Raw genomic sequence first — 21,631 nt, 5'->3', positions numbered from 1 at the left:
CGAGGTGGCGCCCGCCCCACCCGTCTCTCCGTGACGTCAGAGATGCCCAGTCAGGACCTGACCCGTCTCTGCCCGATGCCGACTCGGCAGCACCGCCCAGCCCCCAGGCTCTGCTCCCGGCGACGGGCTGCTTTGCGCCAGGACGGCTCAGCTCGGCAGAGGGGGCCGGTGGACGCGCAGCCCCCGCCCGCCTCGCCAGCCTGGTGGGGGACGCAGCCCCTAAATAAACTGGCAGCTCCCTCGGTCGCCTCCGTGTGTTCGTTCTGCCCCCACCCCGGCCCAGGACCCGCCTGGTAGAGAGAGGCGTGAGTGGGGCGGGCAGCACCTTTATTGCAGTGCAGACACCCCCGCCGGGGCCGCACAGGCCTCAGGCGTCCTGGTAGTAGCTGTTGAAGTTGATGCGCAGCAGGAAGTCCTCCAGGTGGGGCTGGTAGCCGCGGTTCACCAGCTTGCTCACCACTGGGGGGGAGGGCGTCGGTGAGCAGCTCAGCCCCGCCCCGGCCCCGCCCGGCCCCGCCCGGCCCCAGGGGAGGGTCACCTTTGAAGAGGAAGTGGGAGTAGTACTTGAAGGTGCTGTAGGACTGCTGCAGGAGGGCGAAGTTGGGGTGCTCGGGGCCGCGCCAGGGCTGGGCGATGAGCTGGCTGCGGAACTTGAGCACCAGGCTGAAGGTACTGTGAATGACGTTCATGACCGGCGCCGCCTTCTCCGTCAGCAGGCCCCTGCGAGGGCGGGCGGGGGCTGCGGTGAGCGCGCCGCCGCGGGGGACGCGGGGGGCGCGGCCCCGGCCCCGCGCCTCACCTGAACACAGCCTTGTGCAGGTACTCGGCATGGGCGCGCTGGATCTCCTCTAGGTCGCCCACCGAGGCCAGCCGGGCCTGGAACTCACACCAGGTGACGTGCAGGATCTGGTTGGCGATGTAGCCCTGGACGACCTTCACGAAGTGCTGCATCTCGTGCTTGAACAGCTGTAGCTGGCGGAACTGCACCGAGCCGGCTGCGTGGCTCACCCGTGCTGCGGGGGGGGGGGGGTGTTGAGCTACAGCCGCGAGCTGAGGGGACACCGGGGCCCCGCCAGGCTCACCTGTGCGCTTGAGGTGGAAGCAGACATCCTTGAGTGTCCACATCATGAGCTTCAGCTGCAACAGGAAGGAGAAAATGCCGCTGTACCTGCTCAAGCAGCCCTCGGTGACCACGATGTTGAGGGGCCAGTCAACCTGCCAGGGAAGCCAACTTAGCACGCCGTGCGTCCCGAGACCGTCGCCCGCCCATGTGCACAGGGGGGCCCTGCTCACCTTGTACCTGAGCTCCAGGCAGCTCAGCACGTCCGGGGCGTTGGGGGCAAACGTCTCGGGCAGGAACTTGAGGGCGAAGGAGAGGTTGGCGGCGTGCGGCGTGTCGCCGTGCAGGCTGTACTGCAGGGCCTTGCTCAGCACGGAGTTGAGCACCAGCGGGCTGAGGAGCTCCCCAGGCGTCTGTCCCGCCCCGAGCTGCAGCAGCAGGGCACGGGTGTCCCGAGGCGTCCCGAGGCCTCCAGACCCCCTCCCGCAGCCCCACCTGTGCCCGCCCCACCCGGGCCTCACCTTCTCGAAGAGCAGGTCGCTGAGGGACTGCGCAAACTCCCCGTCCTCCATCAGCAGGAAGTGCCGCAGCGCCTCGAAGTGCGCCCCGAGGTGCAGCTCCACGAAGAAGTAGTCGACTGCGGCCTTGTTCACCAGGGAGACGCTGGCAGGAGGGGCCTGGCGTCACTGGCCGGCAAGGCGCGGAGGGCCGGGTGGGGAGGGCCGGACGGGGCGGGCCGGGCGGGCACTCACTGGGCAGCCAGCGGGGCCGTGATGGAGTGCTTCATGAGCACGGGCAGCGGCAGCAGCTCGCTCGGTTGCACCGCACTCGCGTCTGCGTCTGACTGGGCCCCGGGGTCCTCGGGGAGGGCGAAAGCTCGCGGCAGCCCGTGGTGCAGGAGGCGGGCAACGGGAGGCTCTGCTGCAGGGGTGACACGGACCACGGTCCCGCACCAGGGACACGCCGGCCAGGCTCCCTCCCGCCACGGCCAGCCCACTCACACATGGCCTCGTAGCTGTCCGGGTACCGCTCCAGGCAGTACTGCCCCACCAGGCCCGCCAGGTAGGCCTGCTCCCTGTCCCAGCGCTGGGCCGCCTCCTCGCCAGGGCCTGGGCTGCTCCGGGTGTCCACGCCCTCCTGAGACAACCCAGCCTCAAGGAGCCCGCCTGTTCCCCTCGAGTGGGAGAGGACGGACCAGGCGGGGGGCATCCCCCGCGTGCTGCCCAGTGCCAGGGCGGAGCCCTCACTGCCCACGACAGGCCAGGCGGGGGCAGGGGGCCCACCAGCAGCACACGCTACCCCGACTCCTGGTCCCCAGCCCCTGACCCCGTCTGCTCTGACCTGTGAGCTCGGAGGGCCACTTGGAGAGAAGTCCTGGGAGTCCCCACTCGCCCCCGGGCCTGAGCGGAACAAACGGGGTGGGAGGGGGCGTCAGGGCCCAGCACCTGCCGCAGGACAGCGCCCCACCAAGTCCCCGGGGCAGCCAGCTTCTCACCCGCCCCCCCCCCCGCCCCGGGGCTCACGGACGCCCCCCGTCACAGGACAGCCCTGGGGGCCCCACTGACCTGGCTCCTCAGGGATACTGTCTCCCAGAGCAGTGGGCGCAGCCTCCGCAGACAGCAAGTCCGGCAGGCCAGTCTCCTCCCCACGGCCAGAGCCGCCTGAGGCCGTCTCTGCAGGCAGCCGTGGCTCATGTTCCCGGGCAGGGCTCTGGGCTCCCAAGCTGAGGCCTGACCGGGACCCACGGTCAGGGGGCGCCCAGGGGGGCCCGGGCACGTTGGGCTCGGCTTCCCCTGAGAGCACCCCCAGCATCACACTGGACTGAGACACGTGTCCGTGGACGTTCCACCGTGGCCGGGAGGGGGCCACATCCCACACGTTCTCCCCCACCCTGATGCTGGCATCAGACACGTGTCCGTGGACGTTCCACCGTGGCCGGGAGGGAGCCACATCCCACACGTTCTCCCCCACCCTGATGCTGGCATCAGACACGTGTCCGTGGACGTTCCACCGTGGCCGGGAGGGAGCCATTCCAGAACCATAACCCTCTGTGGGAACACCAGGCTCTGCCACTTGCCCACAGAGCTGCCCCGGGGCCTGGCTGCTCTCCTCCTGGCAGGAGGGGTGCTGGGGGGGGTGCGCGTAAGGCAGAGCCACCCGCCCATCTGGGACACACGTGTCCAGCTGTGCGTGAGTGTCCTCCCGCGGCCGCTGCCCCTCACTGCCCAAGCTGCCTCCTGCAGTCTGGAGGGCCCCTGGGGAAGCTGGGGCGGCCACAGACGGCCTCAGGATGGTTCTGAAATCGTACTCCTGTGGCCCGGAGGGCCCTGTGTCCGCTGCCGCAGACGGAGCCAGGGGGGGCAGGTCCGAGCCAATGGTCTGCAGTGCCTCGTCCAGGACGGGGGCCGCGCTGGTGAGCACAGGCTGCTCAGCCCCCTGGGCCGTGGGCAGGAAGTCTCGGATGCTGAGGCCCACAGAGAACGGCCCCGGCCCCTCCGCCTGCTCTGACAGCGGGCCTGCTCCCGGCCCTGAGCCGCAGGCCCCAGCTGCCGGAGGCTCGAGGGGCCGCGGCGTCAGCATGCTCTGCCCGTCGGGGCTGTCCCGGGCAGCCTCATGCCGCCCCTCACGCCCAGGATCACAGCTGCCGCCTCCGTCCGGGTGCTCAGGGCCCAGAAAGGAAGCCTGAAACACAAGTGCGCGTCGGTCCCTCCCGTTATCTGGCTCTGTCCCCCAAGTTCGGTCCTGCGCCCAGCACCAAAACCCACGACAGGGGGGCAGTGGGGACACAGGCCAGGCACGGGGCAGCCAGATCCGAGCCCCACCCTACGTGCCCTGGATCCTGCCCCGGCCCCTCGCCCGGGAGCGGGCACTCACCTGGAAGCGGGCACCCGGGAGGATGGCCAGCGGCTCCGGGGGCTTCCCCTCCGCCATGTCTTCCAGCAGCTCCTGAAATTCAACCAGCAGGATGTGCGGCGGCAGCCGTGGGGGTGGAAGCCACAGCCCCACCGCCCGCCACTGTCGGGCACCGCGATGCGGCGGGGCTCACGCGGCACTTGGCTCGCAGCCCGGCTGGCGCCCAGCACCACCTGAGTCGTCTAAGGGCGGCACGGCCTCTCCCGGTCACGACCCCTCTGAACACGTGATGAGAGCCTTACTCATCCTCCTCCAGCGGGCACACGGGAAGGTCTGCGTGCGACCTCAGGGGCTTCTGAGTCCCCGGGGGGCCGGGGAAGAGCTCCCGTGTGAACAGCAGCGCTACCTGAACGCGTTTCTGATCTTCTAAGAGAAAACGAAGCCGAGCGCCGGCCAATCTGTGCCTTTGGACCTTCCACAGCGCCCTCTGCTCCCGACGAGCTGCCTCTGCCGACAGCCTGCTGTAATGATCCACGAGTGCCTGCCTGCAGCCGCCGAGAGAGGACCGGTCACCGCGGCCACCCCACTGTCCAGCCAGTGCCCCCAGCGGGCAGGCCCAGTGACTTCACTCTGCAGTGAACACCAGAACGGGCCCCTACACAGCCTGAAGCAGAGGGACTGGCGAGGGGCCGGGGGCTGCCCTCACTTCGTCAGCTGCATAAAAGGCAACTTCCCGTTCTGCTGGTGCAAACCCCAGAGAACTGAGCATTAACGCAGAAGGGTGCACGGGGTGCAGTGTAAACATTTTATGTGCTTAACTCAAAGCTGGCCTGGCATGGTAACACCCAGCGTTTTGATCCTCTCGCCATCGGGAAACTGGTCCCAGACCTGGACCGGCCGTTTTTAATTCGGTTGTCACAGGCCAGGGACACAGCCTCTACACCTAGTTTCCTCCTCGTGTAAACAGGGGAATAATGTCTACTCACATACACACACACACGTGTGTACACACAGGACGGCACGGACGCACGTGCACCGGCATACATGCACTCGTCACTTGCTGGCTCGGTCACAGCTCCATAAACCGTCCCCAGGGTCAGGACAACTGAGACCCCGAGACGATGAGTAGGAAGGGACAGCCCCTCCCACAAAGGGCCCCCCTTCGAGATGCCAGCTCTGCTGCCAGCTTATGGGAAATGCAGGGGAGGGCGGGACAAGCTGATGGCGCAGCGAGAGACGGACTCTCAGACACTGTGCTGGAGAAATGCCTGTTTCTCTGTCAAACTGCTAACAGGTTTCAGAAAAAATTAGAAAAACAGGAGCCGTTTAACTTAAACAAAGAGACAGAGAGGCGACAGGAACACAGTGTGTGCTCCAACCCTGAATCCGAGTCCACACAAACCGACCGCAAGAAGACATTCTGCGCTCAGACCACTACTCTTCCGGCCTGAACGTACACCTGAAAGGTTTCAAAATAACAGGTAAAGGCCCATCACAAAGATCAAACGAGCCACGGTGTCCCCGCGGTGCCCTCGCCCCAGGGAGGCCGACCCGGAGTGGCCACTAGGCCCGCGGCCGCCTACCTGGCCTTCCTCTCCAGCTGCTCCTCCAGGGCCTTCAGCCTCCTCTGCCGGTCCCGGAGCTCACGGGCGTAGCTGAAGTCGTCATCCAGCTCCTCCTGCCTGGCCGCCCGGCGGCGCTGCACAACACCCCCAGCGGCCCCGCTGGTGAAGCCGCCTCCCCGAGCCTGTGCCACCCCCGGGCCAACCCCACCCACCTCCTGGTCCTTCACAAACTGCTCCTTCAGCCTCTGAAACTGCTCTCGCTTCTGGGCATCCAAGGCCATCCGCTCAGACAGCTGCCGATCTGCGACAAGAGAGTAAGGGGCATGTTATGAGGAGCCCCAGCAGGCAGCCCCCCGACGCAGAGAGGGACCCGAGCCACACGCACCGCTGAGCGCGCTCAGGACCCTGGATGCCGCTTCCCGGGCCTGGACAATTAATTCTTGCTTTGCAATTTCCATTCGTAATTCCTGAAAAAGACCAGTGATTGATGCATCTAATCCTCCCTCCCATGCCCCTGGGATGGCCTGGGAGAGGGGTCCGCTCACACCCTGGGTGGGCTCTGGGGGCACGGTGCCCACCCCACACAGTGGTGAGGCTGGTTCCCAGGCAATCGATACACTCTCCCAGAGCAATCTGGAGCCAAGACCCCAGGCCTGTATGCCCACCCTGAAGGGGACGGGCTTCCCTGCGGGGATGGAGGGCCAGGCCAGGCCGCCCCAGCAGGGTGTACAGCCTCCTCTGCACCTCCAACGCTCACCCCCGCCACTTGCTCTCTGGGGTCTGCCCAGCCCACATCTCCCTGCTGCCCACCAGGTGCCGGGCCAGGAAGGACTTTCCATCAAACCCCTCCCCAGTCCATGGGAGGCGCAAAGCTTGGGCCCCGGTACACCTGCCCCTCCTGAGCAGAAGGGGAGCCCACTGTCCAGCCCACGCTGGGAGGAGGGGGAGGGAGAGGCGCAAGGAACCCTGGGAGGAGAGGGAGGCACAAGGAACCCTGGGAGGACAGGGAGGCACAAGAAAAGGCTCGTGGCCCAAGGCGCCCCTCCCTCACCTTCTCCTCCTTGCTGATGGAGCTGTGGCGCGCCACCCTCTCCATCCGGCCCACGTAGATGGCACAGTCCTTCTCGATGTCCTTCAGCTCCTCGAGGGAGAATATCACCGAGACGCGAGGGACCGGGACATCGGAGCAGCAGAGGTAATGCTGCCGAGGAGGGAGGACCTGCCGTGAGCCTGGAGGCACTCAGACCCACACCCCTCTCGGCCTCCCTGTTTCCGGCGACCCACGCGGACAGCCTGCTTCCTCGGACACCCTGCACTCCTCGCTGGCATCCTCCACGGCCCCAGGACATCACAGGCTGGGTGGGTTTCCGCCCAGGCCAAGGCTGCCCTGTGGCAGAAGCCAGGTCTGCCTACCACAAATAACACTTCAGAAGAAGCTGCCCAGAGCCGGACACGCCCACACGCACTTCCTAAGGTCAGCTCAGACAGGACTGCCCCAGCCGCCACGCCCTCTCCCCAGGCCTGAGCCCACCATGTCGTCCCGCCCTCCCCAGAGCCCCGCCTCCCCGCAGCCAACCTCTGGGCTGCTCCTGGGGGCTCACCAAGATGGGTCTCCTCCCCTGCATGGGCCGCTCCCACCCAGCCCTGAGCCTGTCCTGGCCGCTCCAGTCTGATCTCAGCCCCGCACTCGGCTGGCTGCTGCCCCCGATCCGGCCCGCACTCGGCGGTTCCACTGCCAGGAACCCCCAGGTCCACACACCTGGCCAGCCTGCTCAGACATCAGACAGCACCTCCAGGCAGAGGCTGCCGGTCCACACCCCACCACTGCCACCTGGCTATCTTCCGCAGAGCCTCAGCCGCACGGAGCGCAGCCAACCCTGTGAGCGCTGCACAAGACTGCCTGGGTCCACCTGCCTGGCGACGCAGCCCATCCCTGCCCTGCCGGGGTGGCTTCCAATGCAGAGGAGGGCAGGGAGGAGCCCGCTGCCCCCCGGCCTCTGAAACGCCCTTGGCTCTCCTCCCGTCTGAACGAGCGCCCAGAAACTCAACCGAAGTTGAGCTCGTGAAACTCTCAAGGGAAACTGAGGGAGAGAGGTCACCACGACCCCTACTCCAACACAGCCGGCCCAGAGCTAAGGACAGATCGCCAGGCCGCAGGGGGCCGGGGGCTGGCACACGGCGAGCGGGCAGCACCCGGCGGCGGTGCGCCAGCCGCCCTCACCCGGGGGCAGCAGAGCTTCAGCAGGTTGATGGTCTTCCCGCAGACATACACGTCGTGGGCGACGTGCCTCAGGAACACGGGGACGCAGTCCTCCACCTCTTTGGAAATGAGCACGTAGCCGTGGGTCCAGTAAAACTTATCTACGTGCGGGACAAGACAGCCGGGTCTGAGTCCAACCACGGCCCCGACCCGCCTGAGGGTGTGGGGTCCCGGCCGGCAGCCGGCTGCCACCTACCTCTGAAGCCCAAGTACTCGTGGTTCACCTGGATCATGAACTCGCCGTAAACGTCTCTGAAGACCCCACTGTACACCCAGTCGTGGATGAACCTGCCAGGGTGGGTGGGCCAGTGGTGAGCTGGGTGGCACCCACGGGGGTAGAGAGCTGCGCCCCGGTGCCCACAGTCCGAACCCCCCATCCTGCCCTCCCCGTGCCACCCCAATCTCTGATCCCTGCGCCGAGCCGAGCAGGCGCCCCGACGCGAGGACGGGCTCGAACGTGTTAGGGCTGAGCGGGGCCCCGACCCCATGCCGGCCCCCACCGCGTGTAGGGCTCGCAGCTGGTCTTCAGCAGAGACAGCAGGACCGGGTAGTGCTCGTTGCTGCAGTTATCCAGGGCCTCCTGGTAGAGGTAGGAGAGCAGCTTCACCCCCTGGAGGCGGCAAGAGGAGGGCTCAGCGCACACAGCACAGACAGCAGGCGGGGAGCCCTGCCCGTCCCGCGGGGCTGGCCAGGCCCACACCCGGCAGGAACCCAGACTCACAGTGGGGAACGCAGCCCCGGGCGCTCCGCCCCCAGCGCCCAGGAGTCCAGTGCCGACACCGCAGAGCTCAGCCAGGTACCTGGACACACAGGCCGGTGAGACCAGGTGAGCGGAACACGTCCCAGGCCCTCCTCTGCCTGTCCAGATGGTCTGGCTTTAAAACCACCTGCACCTCAAGGACCTCAGGTGTGAGCCTCCTACCGGGCCCCTCCCAGGGCACCCCACGCAACGCCACCTCCTCCCCGGGTCTGGCCAAGACTGAATTCCCCTGAGTCCACAACCCTTCCCCAAACCTGCCACTATCCGGCCTCCCCCAGGCTGCCACCTCCTCTGCCCTGGATGGCTGCCAAGTCCCCCCTGGGCCCCTCGCCCCCAACACCCCGCTTCAGGCCGTGCTCCACACGGCAGCACAGCCCCTGACAGCACCCTCCAGATGCCCCCGGGCTCCCATCTCCAGCCCCAGGACCTCCACACTCCCGCCCCTCTGCCTGCAAGAACTCCTCTCCCACTGAGCCCCTCAGCCCGCCCCAGCCCCCCACTTTGCCTTCTCCAGGCAGCACCTGCCAGTGGCCCTCGGCCTGGCATTTACTAACTGGCTCCTGGGTGCCAGGGGCCGGGTCTGTCTGGAGGCACCCTGTGTGCCTGTCAGGCAGGAGCCCCCGATCCTGGGCAGGGCCTGCATGGTGGGCTGCCAACAGACAGCGCCCAGCACCTCGTGAACTCAGCTGGGTCAAGGGGCTGTCCAGACACCTACCAGGAGGGCTGTTTTCATGGCCGCCCACCACCCAGCAAGCCCCACACCTGCCCCTGTCCAGCTACCAGGCTGCCGTGCTGAGGCTCACCTGAGCTGCCGGCCCAGTTTCTTGAAGAGAAAGGCAATGGCGAGGAGGCTCAGGGTGGGCGGGGTGGAGAGCACACAGGCCCGGTAGTACTGCAGGTACCTCCTCAGGCCGCTGGTGAAGGCCTGCGGGGCAGGGGGCAGTGGGCTGGGAGGAGGACGGCTAGGCACTTGGGGCACTGCCACCAAGCTCAGAACCAGAGGACCAGCCGGTGCAGGCAAAAGGCAGGGCTTCCACCCCCAACCCTGGGGCTCCGTGTTCCAAGGAACGGGCATCTGTGGGTCATGTGCGGACACCTAGCCTGGCCGGAGCCCGAGGCCACTGCTGCAAATCCTGTCCCCGCGGCCAGGGCCAGCTGCACCGGGAAATCGGACCCTGCGGATCCCAAGCAGCTGGGCTCTGTGCACAGACGCCAGCCCTCAGAGGGTCTCTGGCTGCTCAGATCACTGGGGTCTCGAGGACACACGTGTCCTGGACAGCACCACAGCAGTATGGCCCCAGCTCAGCTCACGCCGTTCCAGGAGGTCTGCGTGGAACACTCCGGAACAAACGTCAGGCACCCACCAGCAAGGAGACAGCTGTCCCGCCCTCACACCCCAGGGAGCCGACACAGCAGTCCTGTCTTGGTTTCCTTCTGCCCTCCTAGCCCCACTGGGACCCATCCTAGAACCTGAGCCTCGTCACGTCACCCCAGCAACCCCGCTGCGTTGCCCGCGCCCTTCTCTCAGTCCGGATGCCCCTCCCATGCAGCTGCCCCCGCTGCCCTGGGGGCTGTTGCCAGCGAATGGGCCAAAGACAAGGCTTTCAAGAGGACCTGGTTCAGCCCCACGCCAGGGATCCAGTGGGGAACAGGCAGCATGGGCCCAACCCACACCGCCTGGCCTGCCCCCGGGGCCCCCAGCACTGGCCACACCTGACTCGTACTCTCTCGTGGCCCCGACATGTCTGCCCCAGGTTTCCAGTGAGGTGACGGGCCAGGTAAGACGTGATCGCCGGCCACCCCATTCCTGAAGGGCAACTGACGGATGTGGGACGTCACCGAGGAGAACACCGTTTGCACTCAGAGGCCCTGGTGCAGGACCTGTGGACAGCTCTCAGGCACACGTGTGGCAGCACGAGGCGGGCCGTACCTGGAACACGAGGCCCTCGCCGCACGAGGAGTCCAGCACGGGCTGCAGAGAGAAGTGGCTCAGGCGCGCGTAGTGGGTCCCGCACTCGGCCACCTCCGAGAGGACGCTGCTGATGCTCTCGGGGGACGCTCCTGAGACGTGGACACCCCGCTTCACCGCGAAGGCCTGCGCTGGCTGGGCGGGACGAAGGCGGGGGTCACCGGCACCCCCAAGACCAGGGGCCCCGACCCAGATACACACACAGGAAAGGGCGCAGGAGGCAGAAGGCCTTCCAGGCTACCTGGGGTGCACACAGACACCTGCTTGGGGCTGGGGCTGGGAGAGAGCGCTTGCCGTTAGAGCGGGCAGTGCAACTCCCAGGCACCTGTCCCGGGGAAATAATGGAAAAGGCACACAGACACCTGCCATGGCATGTTCCCCACAATATGGTTTACAACCGCAGAGCACGGAAACAACCTAAGAGAGGGCTGACTGCAACCACACTTGTGGGATGCCGTGAAAGCTGTGTGAACAGCAAAACATACAGCTGCGGGTACCTGCACTGAAGAGAAGAAAGGTCTCAAGTAAGTACCCACACTGTACACCTTAATGAAGTAGAAAAAGAGCAAACGAAACCCAAAGCTAACAGAAGAAGAGAAACAATAAAAAAGGGATTAGAGGGGCTTCCCTGGCGGCGCAGTGGTTAAGCATCAGCCTGCCAGTGCAGGGGACACGATTCGAGCTCTGGTCCGGGAAGATCCCACATGCCATGGAGCTCCTGAGCCTGCACACCACAAATACCACGCTCCGCAACGAGACAGGCCGCTGCTATGAGCAGCCCGCGCACCACAGCGAAGAGGAGCCCCCGGCCGCCACAACTAGAGGAAGCCTGCGCACAGCAACGAAGACCCAACGCAGCCTAAATTAATTCATTCATTAATTGGAAAAAAATAGGCTGGGACCAGCACAACACCTCCCAACAAGATGATAAGTGTTAACGTCACGTGAATTTTACAATTTAAATAAAATAAAATCAACAAAAACCCCAAAATGAGAAGTCCAACACCATATGGCTTCACTGGTAAATCCTACCAAACAATTAAAGAACTACCACCAGTTATTCTTAAACTCTTCCAAAAATTAAAGAGGAGGGAACACTTCCTAATTCTAAGAGGCCAGTATTGCCCTGATGCCAAAGCAAGATAAAGACATTACAAGGAAAAGACTACAGGCCAACATCCCTTATGAACACAGATGCAAAAGTCCTTGATAATATATTAACAAATTGAATCTATCAGCGTGTTAAAGGATTCTACACCATGACCACGTGGGTGTTACCTCAGCAACGCAAGGGTAGTTCAACATACAAAAATCAATGTAGGGACTTCCCTGGTGGCGCAGTGGTTAAGAATCCCCCTGCCGATGCAGGGGACACAGGTTTGATTCCTGGTCCGGGAAGATCCCACATGCCACAGAGCAACTAAGCCCATGTGCCGTAACTACTGAGCCTGCACTCTAGAGCCCGCGAGCCACAGCTACTGAGCCCGCATGCCACAACCACTGAAGCCCGCACGCCTAGAGCCCGTGCTCCGCAGCAAGAGAAGCCACCGCAATGAGAAGCCCGCGCACCGCAATGAAGAGTAGCCCCCGGCTTTCCACAGCTAGAGAAAGCCCACACGCGGCAATGAAGACCCGAGGTAGCCAAAAATAAATAAACGAATAAATTTATTTTTAAAAAATCAATGTAATACACATTAATAGAACGAAGGAAAAAATTATATATGATCATCTCAGCAGATGCAAAAAAAACCAACTGACAAAACTCAATACTTTTTCATGATAAAAACACTCAATAAACTAGGAAAAGAATGGAACTTTCTCAACAGGATAAAGGCCATGTGTGAAAAACCCACAGCTTACATGACACTCAGTGGTGAGAGACTGAAAGCTTTCCCCCGAGGATAAGGAACAAGGCAAGGATGGCTGTTTTCACCACTTCTGTTCAACATAATACTGGAAGTCCCAGCCAGAGCAATTAGGCAAGAAGAAGAAATTTTAATATCCAAATTGGAAAGGAAGAAGAAAATTATCTGTCTGCAGATAACATGATGTTATATACAGAAAACACTAAAGAATCTACAAAACACCTGTTAGAGCTAATAAACGAATTCAGCAAAGTTCCAGGATATGAAATCAACAAACAAAAATCAGTTGTATTTCTATACACTTGCAACGAACAAGCCAAATAAAGGAAACTAAGAAAACAATTCCAGTTACTAGTGTAATATAAGAATAAAATCCTTAAGAGATAAACTTAACTGAGAAGGCAAAAGACCTGTTACAGTGAAAACTAGAAAACATCGCTGAAAGAAATTAAAGACCTAAATAAATGCGAAGACACCCAATGTTCATGGACTGGAATGTCTAATAATGTTAGGATAATAATACACCCAGGGAATTCCCTGGCTGTCCAGTGGTTAAGACTCAGCACTTCCACTGCAGGGGGCACGGGTTCAATCCCTGGTCAGGGAACTAATATCCCACATGCTGTGTGGTGTGGCCAAAAATAATAATAATAATACACCCAAATCGATCTATGGATTCAATGCAATGCCTATCAATATCCCAATGGTGTTTTTAGCAGAAATAGGAAAAACCTTCCTAAAATTCATAATGGTATTGCAAGGGACCCTGAATAACCACAGCAATCTTAAAAAAAAGTTGGAAAACTCACACCTCCCAAGGTCAAAACTTCCTACAAAGTTACAGTAATCAAAACAGTGTAGAACTTGGGGAGTTCCCTGCTGCCCTAGTGGTTAGGACTCGGCGCTCTCACTGCCGTGGGCCGGGTTCAATCCTTGGTCAGGGAACTGAGATCCCGCAAGCTGCGCGGCACGGCACCCCAAAAAAACAGAACACTGTAGTACTGACATTAGGACAGACATGAAGACCAGTGGAACAGAACAGAGTCCAAAAATAAACACTCACATATACGGTCAATTAATGCATAAGGATACCAAGACCATACAATGGGGAAAGAACAGTCTTTTCAACAAATGGTGTTCGGTAAACAGAATATCCCCATGCAAAAGATTTGAGTTGGACCCTCCCCCTGCACTTGAGTTAATACAAAATTAACTCAAAATTGATCAAATATCTAAACTTAAGAGCTAAAACAATAAACTCTTAGAAGGAAACATAGAGGCCTTGAATTTGGTGATTTCTCAAATATGACACCAAAGGTACAGGCAACAAAAGAAAGAAAAAGAAAACCTGAACTTCATCAGAATTAAAAACTTTTGTACTTCAAAGGATACTACCAAGAGAATGAAAAAACAACCTACAGAATGGGAGAAAATATTTGCAAATCATATCTCTGATAAGGGATTACTATCCAGAATATATAAAGAACTCCAACTCAACGGCCCAATTCAAAAATGGGCAAAGGACATGTGAGGACACAGTAAGAAAGCAGCTGTCTGAAAGCCAAGGAGAAAGGCCTCAGGAGAAATTAATTCTGCAAGCACCTTAATATTGTACCTCCGGCATCCAAAACTATGGGAAAATACATTTCTGTTCTCTAAACCCAAAAACAAACAAACAAACAAAAAAAAAGGCAAAGGACCAGAATAGACATTTCTTCAAAAAAGATATACCCATGAAAAAATGCTCGGGACTTCCCTGGTGGCACAGTGGTTAAGAATCCACCTGCCAACGCAGGGGACACGGGTTGGAGCCCTGGTCCAGGAAGATCCCACATGCCATGGAGCAAATAAGCCCGTGTGACACAACTACTGAGTCTGTGTGCCACAACTACTGAAGCCCGTGCGCCTAGAGCCCATGCTCCACAACAAAAGAAGCCACCGCAATGAGAAGCCTGTGCATCGCAACGAAGAGTAGCCCTGCTCGCCGCAACTTGAGAAGGCCTGCACAGAGCAACGAAGACCCAACGCAGCCAAGAATTAATTAATTAAAAACAAAAAGGGAAAAAAATCTTAAAAAAAAAAAAATGCTCAGCATCATTAGTCATGATGGAAATGCAGATCTAAACTATAATGAGATACCACTTCACACCCGCTGGGGTGGCTATTATTTACCAAAAAAGGGGTGGGGGGATAAGTATTGGTAGGGATGCAGAAAAACTGAAACCCCAGGACACTGCTGGAGGGAGTGTAAAAGGGTACAGCCATGGTGGAAAATAATCTGTTGGCTCCTCAGAAAGTTAAACATATACTGTATGACCCCTGCGATTACTGCAATTCCACTCCTAGAAATATATCCAAGTGAACTAAAAGCTGGGACTCAACGGATCCTTGTGCACCCACGTTCACACAGCACTATTCACAACAGCCAAAAGGTGAAATCCACGCAAGTGTCCATCAATGTGATGAACGGATAGCAAAGTGTGGTCTATATATGCATGGAACACTTCTCAGCCTTAAAAAGGAAGGAAATTCTGACACTGGTTAGAACATGAATGAACCCTGAGACCATTAGGCTGAATGAAATAAGTCAGACACAAAAGGACAAACGCTGTACGATTCCACTCATATGAGGAAAATCAGAGAGATAGGAAGTAGAAAGGTGGGTACCGTGGGCTGGGGGAGGGGAAGTGGGGAGTCAGTGTTTAATGAGGACAGAGTTTCAGTTTGGGAAGATGAAAAATTTTGGAAATAGACAGTGGGACGATTACACAACATTGTGAATGGAATCAGTGCCACTGAATAGTACACTTAATAGTGGGTAGGATGGTAAATTTTAAGTTACGTCTGTTTCACCACAATCTTAAAAGGGTGGAGAGGGTTGCTTCCACTCCATAGAGAAGGGCCATTCACACAACAGAAGACTATGAGGCCGTGAACGCAGAGTCTGGAACAGCGTCCCAGAGGGCATCCCAGCACCAGCACCAGGACCGCGTGAGTCGGCTGGAGCGCGTCTGCGCCAAGCCCAGGACGTGCTTCTAGCACACACTCCACCTGAGAACAGCCCTGGGAAGTACACTGAAGACACAGAGAGGCCGGGCACAGGACAAAGGAAGCGTTTGCAGAACAACACATACGAAGGGCCCCACCCACCCACCCCGCACTTCTTGAGGATCCACGGAAACGGGGTACATTTCTCTTCTTCCACTGACGGCAAGAAACATCTTACTTTTATTCAGTTTTTAAAAGGATGCTAATGAATTAATACTTTTTAGAACTGAAACGAAAAGACAATCACCAGGCAGGCGGCCAAGTCGGCTTCCCGGCCACACGCCACCCTGGACTCTGTGGCCGCTGCCCTCCCCCTCCCACCCAGCGCCCAGGTGTGTCACGTGTGAGCATGTCCTTACCTGGCAGAGGGAAAACGTGGCGGACACGACCCCAATCAGGATGTTGAGCGCGTCCTTCACCAGCTCGCACTCCTTCACCAGGACGGGCTGCGGGGCCTGCAGGAGGCCCCCGCCCAGCACCTGCAGCCCTGCTTGGCAGAGCCGGCAGGACCTGTCGAAGGCGGCCCTTCCAGCCTCGGTGAGGTAGGGCTCCTCTCGGTGGCCAGGCGGGCTGTGGGGGACAGAGGGGGGCAGCGAGTGGATGTGAACAGAAGGAGGGACAAAGCATAAAACGTCTAAGACCAGGTGTGACTCCCCACGGCCCCCAGCCCTCCAGCAGCGCCCGGCAGGCCATCAGACGGCGCCCCGCAGACAGGGTCCGGAAGCAGCGGCACACGCCCGCGCCGCCCAGCGCCTCCGGGCACACGGCAGTCCTCCGGCTGCCCACCGGCTCACGACGGCCTCTACATGGGAAACAACACCCAAGCCTGGAGCAGAACATTAACAACAGCGCACGTGTCCATCGCCAGAGGAGTGGAGAAGGACGCGATCCGTCCACATGAGGGAACTATTATCCAGCCTTAAAAAGAAAGGAAATTCTGACACGTGTCAGATGCTACAACACGGAGGAACCCTGAGGGCGTGACGCTGTGATACAAGCCAGTCACAAGAGAACAAGTACTGAGTGACCCCACTCCTGTGGGGTCCCTAAAGTAGTCACAACCACAGAGACAGAAAGGAGATGGGTGGGGGCCAGAGGCTGGGGGAGGAGGAGGGGGAGTGAGTGTGTAATGGGGACCGAGTCTCGGTTTGGGAGAATGAAACAGTTCTGGAGACGGATGGTGGTGATGGTCACACCACGTGAATGTCCTTAATGCCACTGAACCGTACACTTAAAAAGGGTTAAGACGGGGCTTCCCTGGTGGCGCAGTGGCTGAGAGTCCGCCTGCCGATGCAGGGGACGCGGGTTCGTGTCCCGGTCCGGGAAGATCCCGTGAGCCATGGCCGCTGAGCCTGCGCGTCCGGAGCCTGTGCTCCGCAACGGGAGAGGCCACAACAGTGAGAGGCCCGCGTACCGCAAAAAAAAAAAAAGTGTGCATTTTATCACCCTCCCCCCACAAAAGCACAAAGAATGTACAGAGGAAAAAGTCTCCTGAAATTCCAGGAGAAATCAGGCCAGCTGGGTCTCACAGAGGGTGCTTCTGGGCACACATCCACCCCTGAGGTCTTTGCCTATGGGGGTCCTGTAGGAAGTTCAGGAACTACCAGTGTCTGCCCAGCCCGGTCACACTGTTCAAAAGAGGCCAAAAAGACAGTATCACTTCTCTTTTTTTTTTTTTTTTTGCGGTACGCGGGCCTCTCACTGCTGTGGCCTCTCCCGTTGCGGAGCACAGGCTCCGGACGCGCAGGCTCAGCGGCCATGGCTCACGGGCCCAGCCGCTCCGCGGCATGTGGGACCCTCCCGGACCGGGGCACAAAGCCGTGTTCCCTGCATCGGCAGGTTGACTCTCAACCACTGCGCCACCAGGGAAGGCCAGTATCACTTCTTAAACATTCCTTTGGAAACCACCAACCCTACTGAAAGTATGAAAGAGCTGTTCTTTAAAATCCACTGGAAAAAGTAATTTCTCAATAAAAGGAGCCCGAGAAAAATCTCAGAACTTGTCAAAACCAAAAATGCTTTTTAACGAACACTGCACCATAATGCGCTCCTTCCCTCCTCACCAAGTGTCTGAGAGCAGGACAAGCCCAGTCCTCATGGGGCAGGTGCGCGGACACAAGCTACAAGGAGGCGCAACTCACTGCCCATGACACGGGTCCCAGAGGGACCCGAGACCCTGGTCAGGAAGGCCCCAGGAGCAAGGCCATACCTGGAGCAGTGTCCCTGGTGGAGGGAGTGGCCTGTGTGAAAGCCCAGAGACAAGAGAAAGGGGCCAGGTGCTCGGGGCTCAGTGTGGGGAGGGCGAGGGCAGGGGCCGGCGGTCCACAGTCCAGATGGGGAGGCCATGAGGCATGGCAGGCGGAGTGGCGGCGCACCTCTGATTTCCATCCCCGGAAAGTGGTACTGGCCGAGTGGAGGACAGCCTGAGTGGGCAGGAGAAGCGGGCAGGACGGTCCTGAGTGCCCCAATCAGCAGGTGGGGCCCAGCCGGGCCACGACACCAGCCCACACTCCCTTGGGACAGGAAGAGCTCGAGGAAAGGAGACTCAGCCCTCCAGGGTCCTTCCGAATGGCCCTCCAGGGGGTCCCCCGGGGGATGCATGTGCTGCAAGCACCATCCCACTGCGCACTCGAGGGCTAGGCTCCTGCCCACTCTTCCTGGGTCAACTCCCGACCACTGTGGCCACACGACCCTTTCAGTGGCTCAGAGCTGAGGGAGGAGAGTCCATGAAGGAAAACAAACTCACACTTGGACCCACAGAGAACTTGGCCTTTAACATCAATGAAACCACTTCCCCAGAAAGGGCGATAGACACAGAGGACTCCTGGCAGCAGGGAGACCGACGCTGGCTCACAGGGTGAGGCACAGGGGCGGGGGTCCTCTGGGGGTTCTCAAGGAGAGGGCAGAGCTCACAATCCAGGGGCTGCAGGTGGACAGGGCGCCGCAACTGCCCATTCGTCAGAGCTCCCGGCAGGAAACTAGCAGGCGGCTGGGATTCAACTGCAACAAGTTCCCGAGATTCTCCAAATGAACTCGAGTGACAGGCCTCAGGGGTTGGGGCAGCAGCAGGTTACGATGGAGCAGGCAGTGGAAGAGCTTTGGGGGAGCGAGCTCAGGCCGTGCCCAGCCACAAGCTGGCCGGGCGTCTCCTGCGGGAGCGCGGGGCACAGGCTATCGCACTGGCTGCCGTCCTCCTGGAAGGGACACCGCAAGGTACTCCTCACGCTGGAGCTGTGGGGCCAGTTCTGCTTTCGCGGGACACTGAGGGGATTAAGCGCATTCAGAAAAAGGGACGAGGATGTTGACCAGCTGAGCAACCATGTCTCCTGAACAGTGACCTGCAAAACTGAGCCTAGCAAAGTGGGAAGTGGTAAATGAAATACCACTAACGAATATTTACAAAAGAAAGTAGTAGCTGCTTGATGGCCAGTGTTTAGACTTGTGAGGGTTTAGCAAACAGCGGAGCGATTAGATTTGCTTTGTGCACACAAGACAGGGTGAAGACTTAACGGGAAGTCAAAGGGCAGAGAAGCCCCTCAAAGACAAGACAACCACCAAAACGGACGGTGCCTGGGGAAGCAGGAAGCTGGCCCTGCCTGGGGGAATCCATGTGGGGGAAGATGACCACGCCAGGAAAGCGATCCCAGCAGGAGCAGGGCCCACACAGCATCCCCGAGGGCGTGCTCACCCTTGGGAGGCACTCGGCTCCCTGGGAACCCCACCTCGTTCACTCAGTGCTCCCCAAACTGGCATCCCACAAAAATGCCAGCAGATGAGATGCAACAAGAGAATCCCATGACCAAACATTTGGGAAATGTGTCCTCTACCCCCACTCTGGGAGGTTGCGAGACACCAGCACACTACAGACTGAGAGATCCTGTGTGCAAAGGCCGTGGACGGGAAGAGCATCTACCAGGGAAACACTGCGAGGACCGAACTTCTCACCAGAGGACCACCCTCAGTCGTTATAGACGTGAAGAACGTTCCCTCGTCAGCATCCCATGCCCGGCACTGACCACACACCTCCGACTGGGAGCCACCGTGGCCAGGATGTAACTCAGTTGCCAACTGACCACTCGGACTGCGAAGTGCGATCTGCAGAAGTTACTGGTTCAGTGGGAACCTGCGCAGGCCCGAGAGCCCTCTCCCCCTGCACTTCTCTCAACCCCTAGGGCGCAGACAACTTGTACACAGCTTGACTGAAACTTCCAAGTTCCTAAACCCAACTACCTGGGCTCTCTGAATAAAGGCCAGGTTCACCGGGGGGGGGGGGGGGGGGGGGGTGGGGGGGGGGGCACTGTGCATTTTAAGGCAAAGCTCACGAACCATCCAACTTGCTCCCAGCTCCTCCGCTTGCTGGCCTCGTAGGTGAGCACGGCGTCCCACAGGTCAATGTCTGGAGTCACGCCCGGCTCTGACTGGGAATCAGGAGTCAGATTGGATGCTGATTGGAACCCTTCATCTTCCGACTGATCCACACTCGAAGGGACCTAGAGGCCAAGGGAAAAGGACATTTCACCTGGACATGGTGTCTAGGTTTCACCTGAGTGGGATGAGAGTTCCAGGGGCACTTCCACACGCTTCCATTTCCTCTATGGGAAAGACCCGGCAGAACATTTCTTCTATTTTTCTCAAGCACATAAGTAGTACACCATGTTTTCACTCCTAAGGAATCATTTAAGGAATTAAACTAATTCATTACCAATTCCCAATTTCACACAACACAGGCTTGTTGAGGCTTACGAGCCTCAAAATAACTTACAATGACATTTTTCACAAGATGTCTCCGATCTGGAAATTCCATTTTGGGGAACCCAGCATAAAAAAATCACATAGACACAGAAAAACTCACGTCTGCCAACATGTCCGCTATAGCATTATGGTTGAAAACAATCTAAATGCCTCACAGTAAGGGAATAACTGAACGATGACAGGGCACCCTTTCAGCAAAGCCGCAAAGTGCAAAGGCAAACGACAATTTACGTAATAACGGAAAAACCCCACCTTACCGGGAAAACAGCATATAACACTGCACGAACAGCAGGGACAAATGTTTTTTGCCATCTATGGCTACTGGACACTTGAAACGCAGGAAGGAACCGGATTTATTTCATCTTCATGAACTTGAATTTAAACATCAACTCGAAGGCAAAAGAAGTGACTGAACAGTAAATACAAGAGGAAAGCGGCGCGTGGCCGGGGGCTGCGCGGGAGGGGAGGGGGGTGGGGTGGGAGTCCCCACGGCTCAGCCGCCAGTGCTCCGAACTCCAGCTGTCCTCCTTTTGCCCCGATGGAAGGAAGGTCAAACGAGGCCCTTCCCAAGCCCGGGGAGCCGGAGGCAGGAAGCAAACACTCTACCTTGATGGCCAGTCCGGAGAGGTCTGCGCTGTCCGGCACCGGGGGCAGGTCCAGGCGGACGTCCAGGTCGGCCGTGCGGCTGTGCACCAGGGCTCCAAAGAGCGAGACGCGGGTGTCCCTCTCAAACCTGTCACCGCAGGGGTCGCCATACGAGAAGAGCCCGACGGCGGGCAGGCCGGTGCCCGGCGCCGCCTCCATCACCTGCAGCGTCTTCCGGACCAGGTCCCGACACAGATACTCCTCTCCGGAGATGAGTGACCGCACGTCCGCCTCCAGCCCGCTCAGGTCGGCGCAGTCGTAGCCGCCGTAGGGAACGTCTCTCCCGACGGGCCGGCTGTGCAGGAAGAAGTCCCGCCGGCGCCGCAGCATTCGCGGGGGCCCGCTGCCCGCCAGCCGCACCAGCAGGTCCAGCACGGATCCCAGCTCCGCCAGCGGCCGGCGATGCGCGGCCTCCAGCTCCTCCACCAACTCCTCCAGGCGGTCGGCCTCGGCGCCCAGGCCGCTCACTCGCAAGTCGAAGGACAGCATGAGGATCCTGTTTTTCACCGGGAGTCTCGGGAGGCCGGGCTGCAGCTTGCGGGTCTCATCTTGAAAGAGGCTCGTGAACAGAACGTTGTAGGCCACCCTCTTGAGGCTCTGCTTGGCCTTCTTGCGGCTCCCGCGGCGCTGGCCAGAGTGAGCCTTCGCGGCCGGCAGGAGGGCCTCGCACAGGTCGTCCACCAGCTGGGGGACGCTGGCCATGCCCCCTCCTCACGCCGGGCCCTCGAGCGCGGCCTGACTCGCCTTCTTGGGGCCCCGGAGAGGGGACGGCCGGCAGAGGAACCGCCGAGCACGGAGCGTGGGCCAGACCCGCGCGCCCGCTCGCCTGCCGGATCCCCTCACCCCGGGGACAG

The 21,631-nt window shown here is 59.7% G+C and overlaps 1 protein-coding gene across 1 annotated transcript; it reads right to left on the bottom strand.

The window, feature by feature from the left end:
• Positions 1–367: 367 nt before the first annotated feature.
• Positions 368–21,479, bottom strand: TUBGCP6 (tubulin gamma complex component 6). Its single transcript, XM_065887227.1, has 25 exons — positions 20,739–21,479; positions 19,707–19,870; positions 15,740–15,950; positions 10,429–10,602; positions 9,302–9,423; positions 8,460–8,538; positions 8,239–8,348; positions 7,935–8,026; positions 7,700–7,839; positions 6,530–6,679; positions 5,864–5,945; positions 5,691–5,779; positions 5,497–5,612; positions 4,320–4,458; positions 3,935–4,006; positions 2,626–3,742; positions 2,402–2,460; positions 2,062–2,197; positions 1,813–1,981; positions 1,582–1,723; positions 1,294–1,488; positions 1,083–1,215; positions 800–1,013; positions 539–720; positions 368–459 (listed from the first exon to the last, which is right to left on the bottom strand). The coding sequence occupies exons 1-25, from the start codon at positions 21,477–21,479 to the stop codon at positions 368–370; spliced, it is 4,920 nt and encodes a 1,639-aa protein (XP_065743299.1).
• Positions 21,480–21,631: the final 152 nt, after the last annotated feature.

Source organism: Phocoena phocoena, chromosome 11 (assembly GCF_963924675.1).
Source record: "Phocoena phocoena chromosome 11, mPhoPho1.1, whole genome shotgun sequence".
Lineage (NCBI taxonomy): Eukaryota > Metazoa > Chordata > Mammalia > Artiodactyla > Phocoenidae > Phocoena > Phocoena phocoena.
The sequence above is the reverse complement of the archived record's forward strand: the minus strand, read 5'-3'. Positions and strand labels throughout refer to the sequence as shown.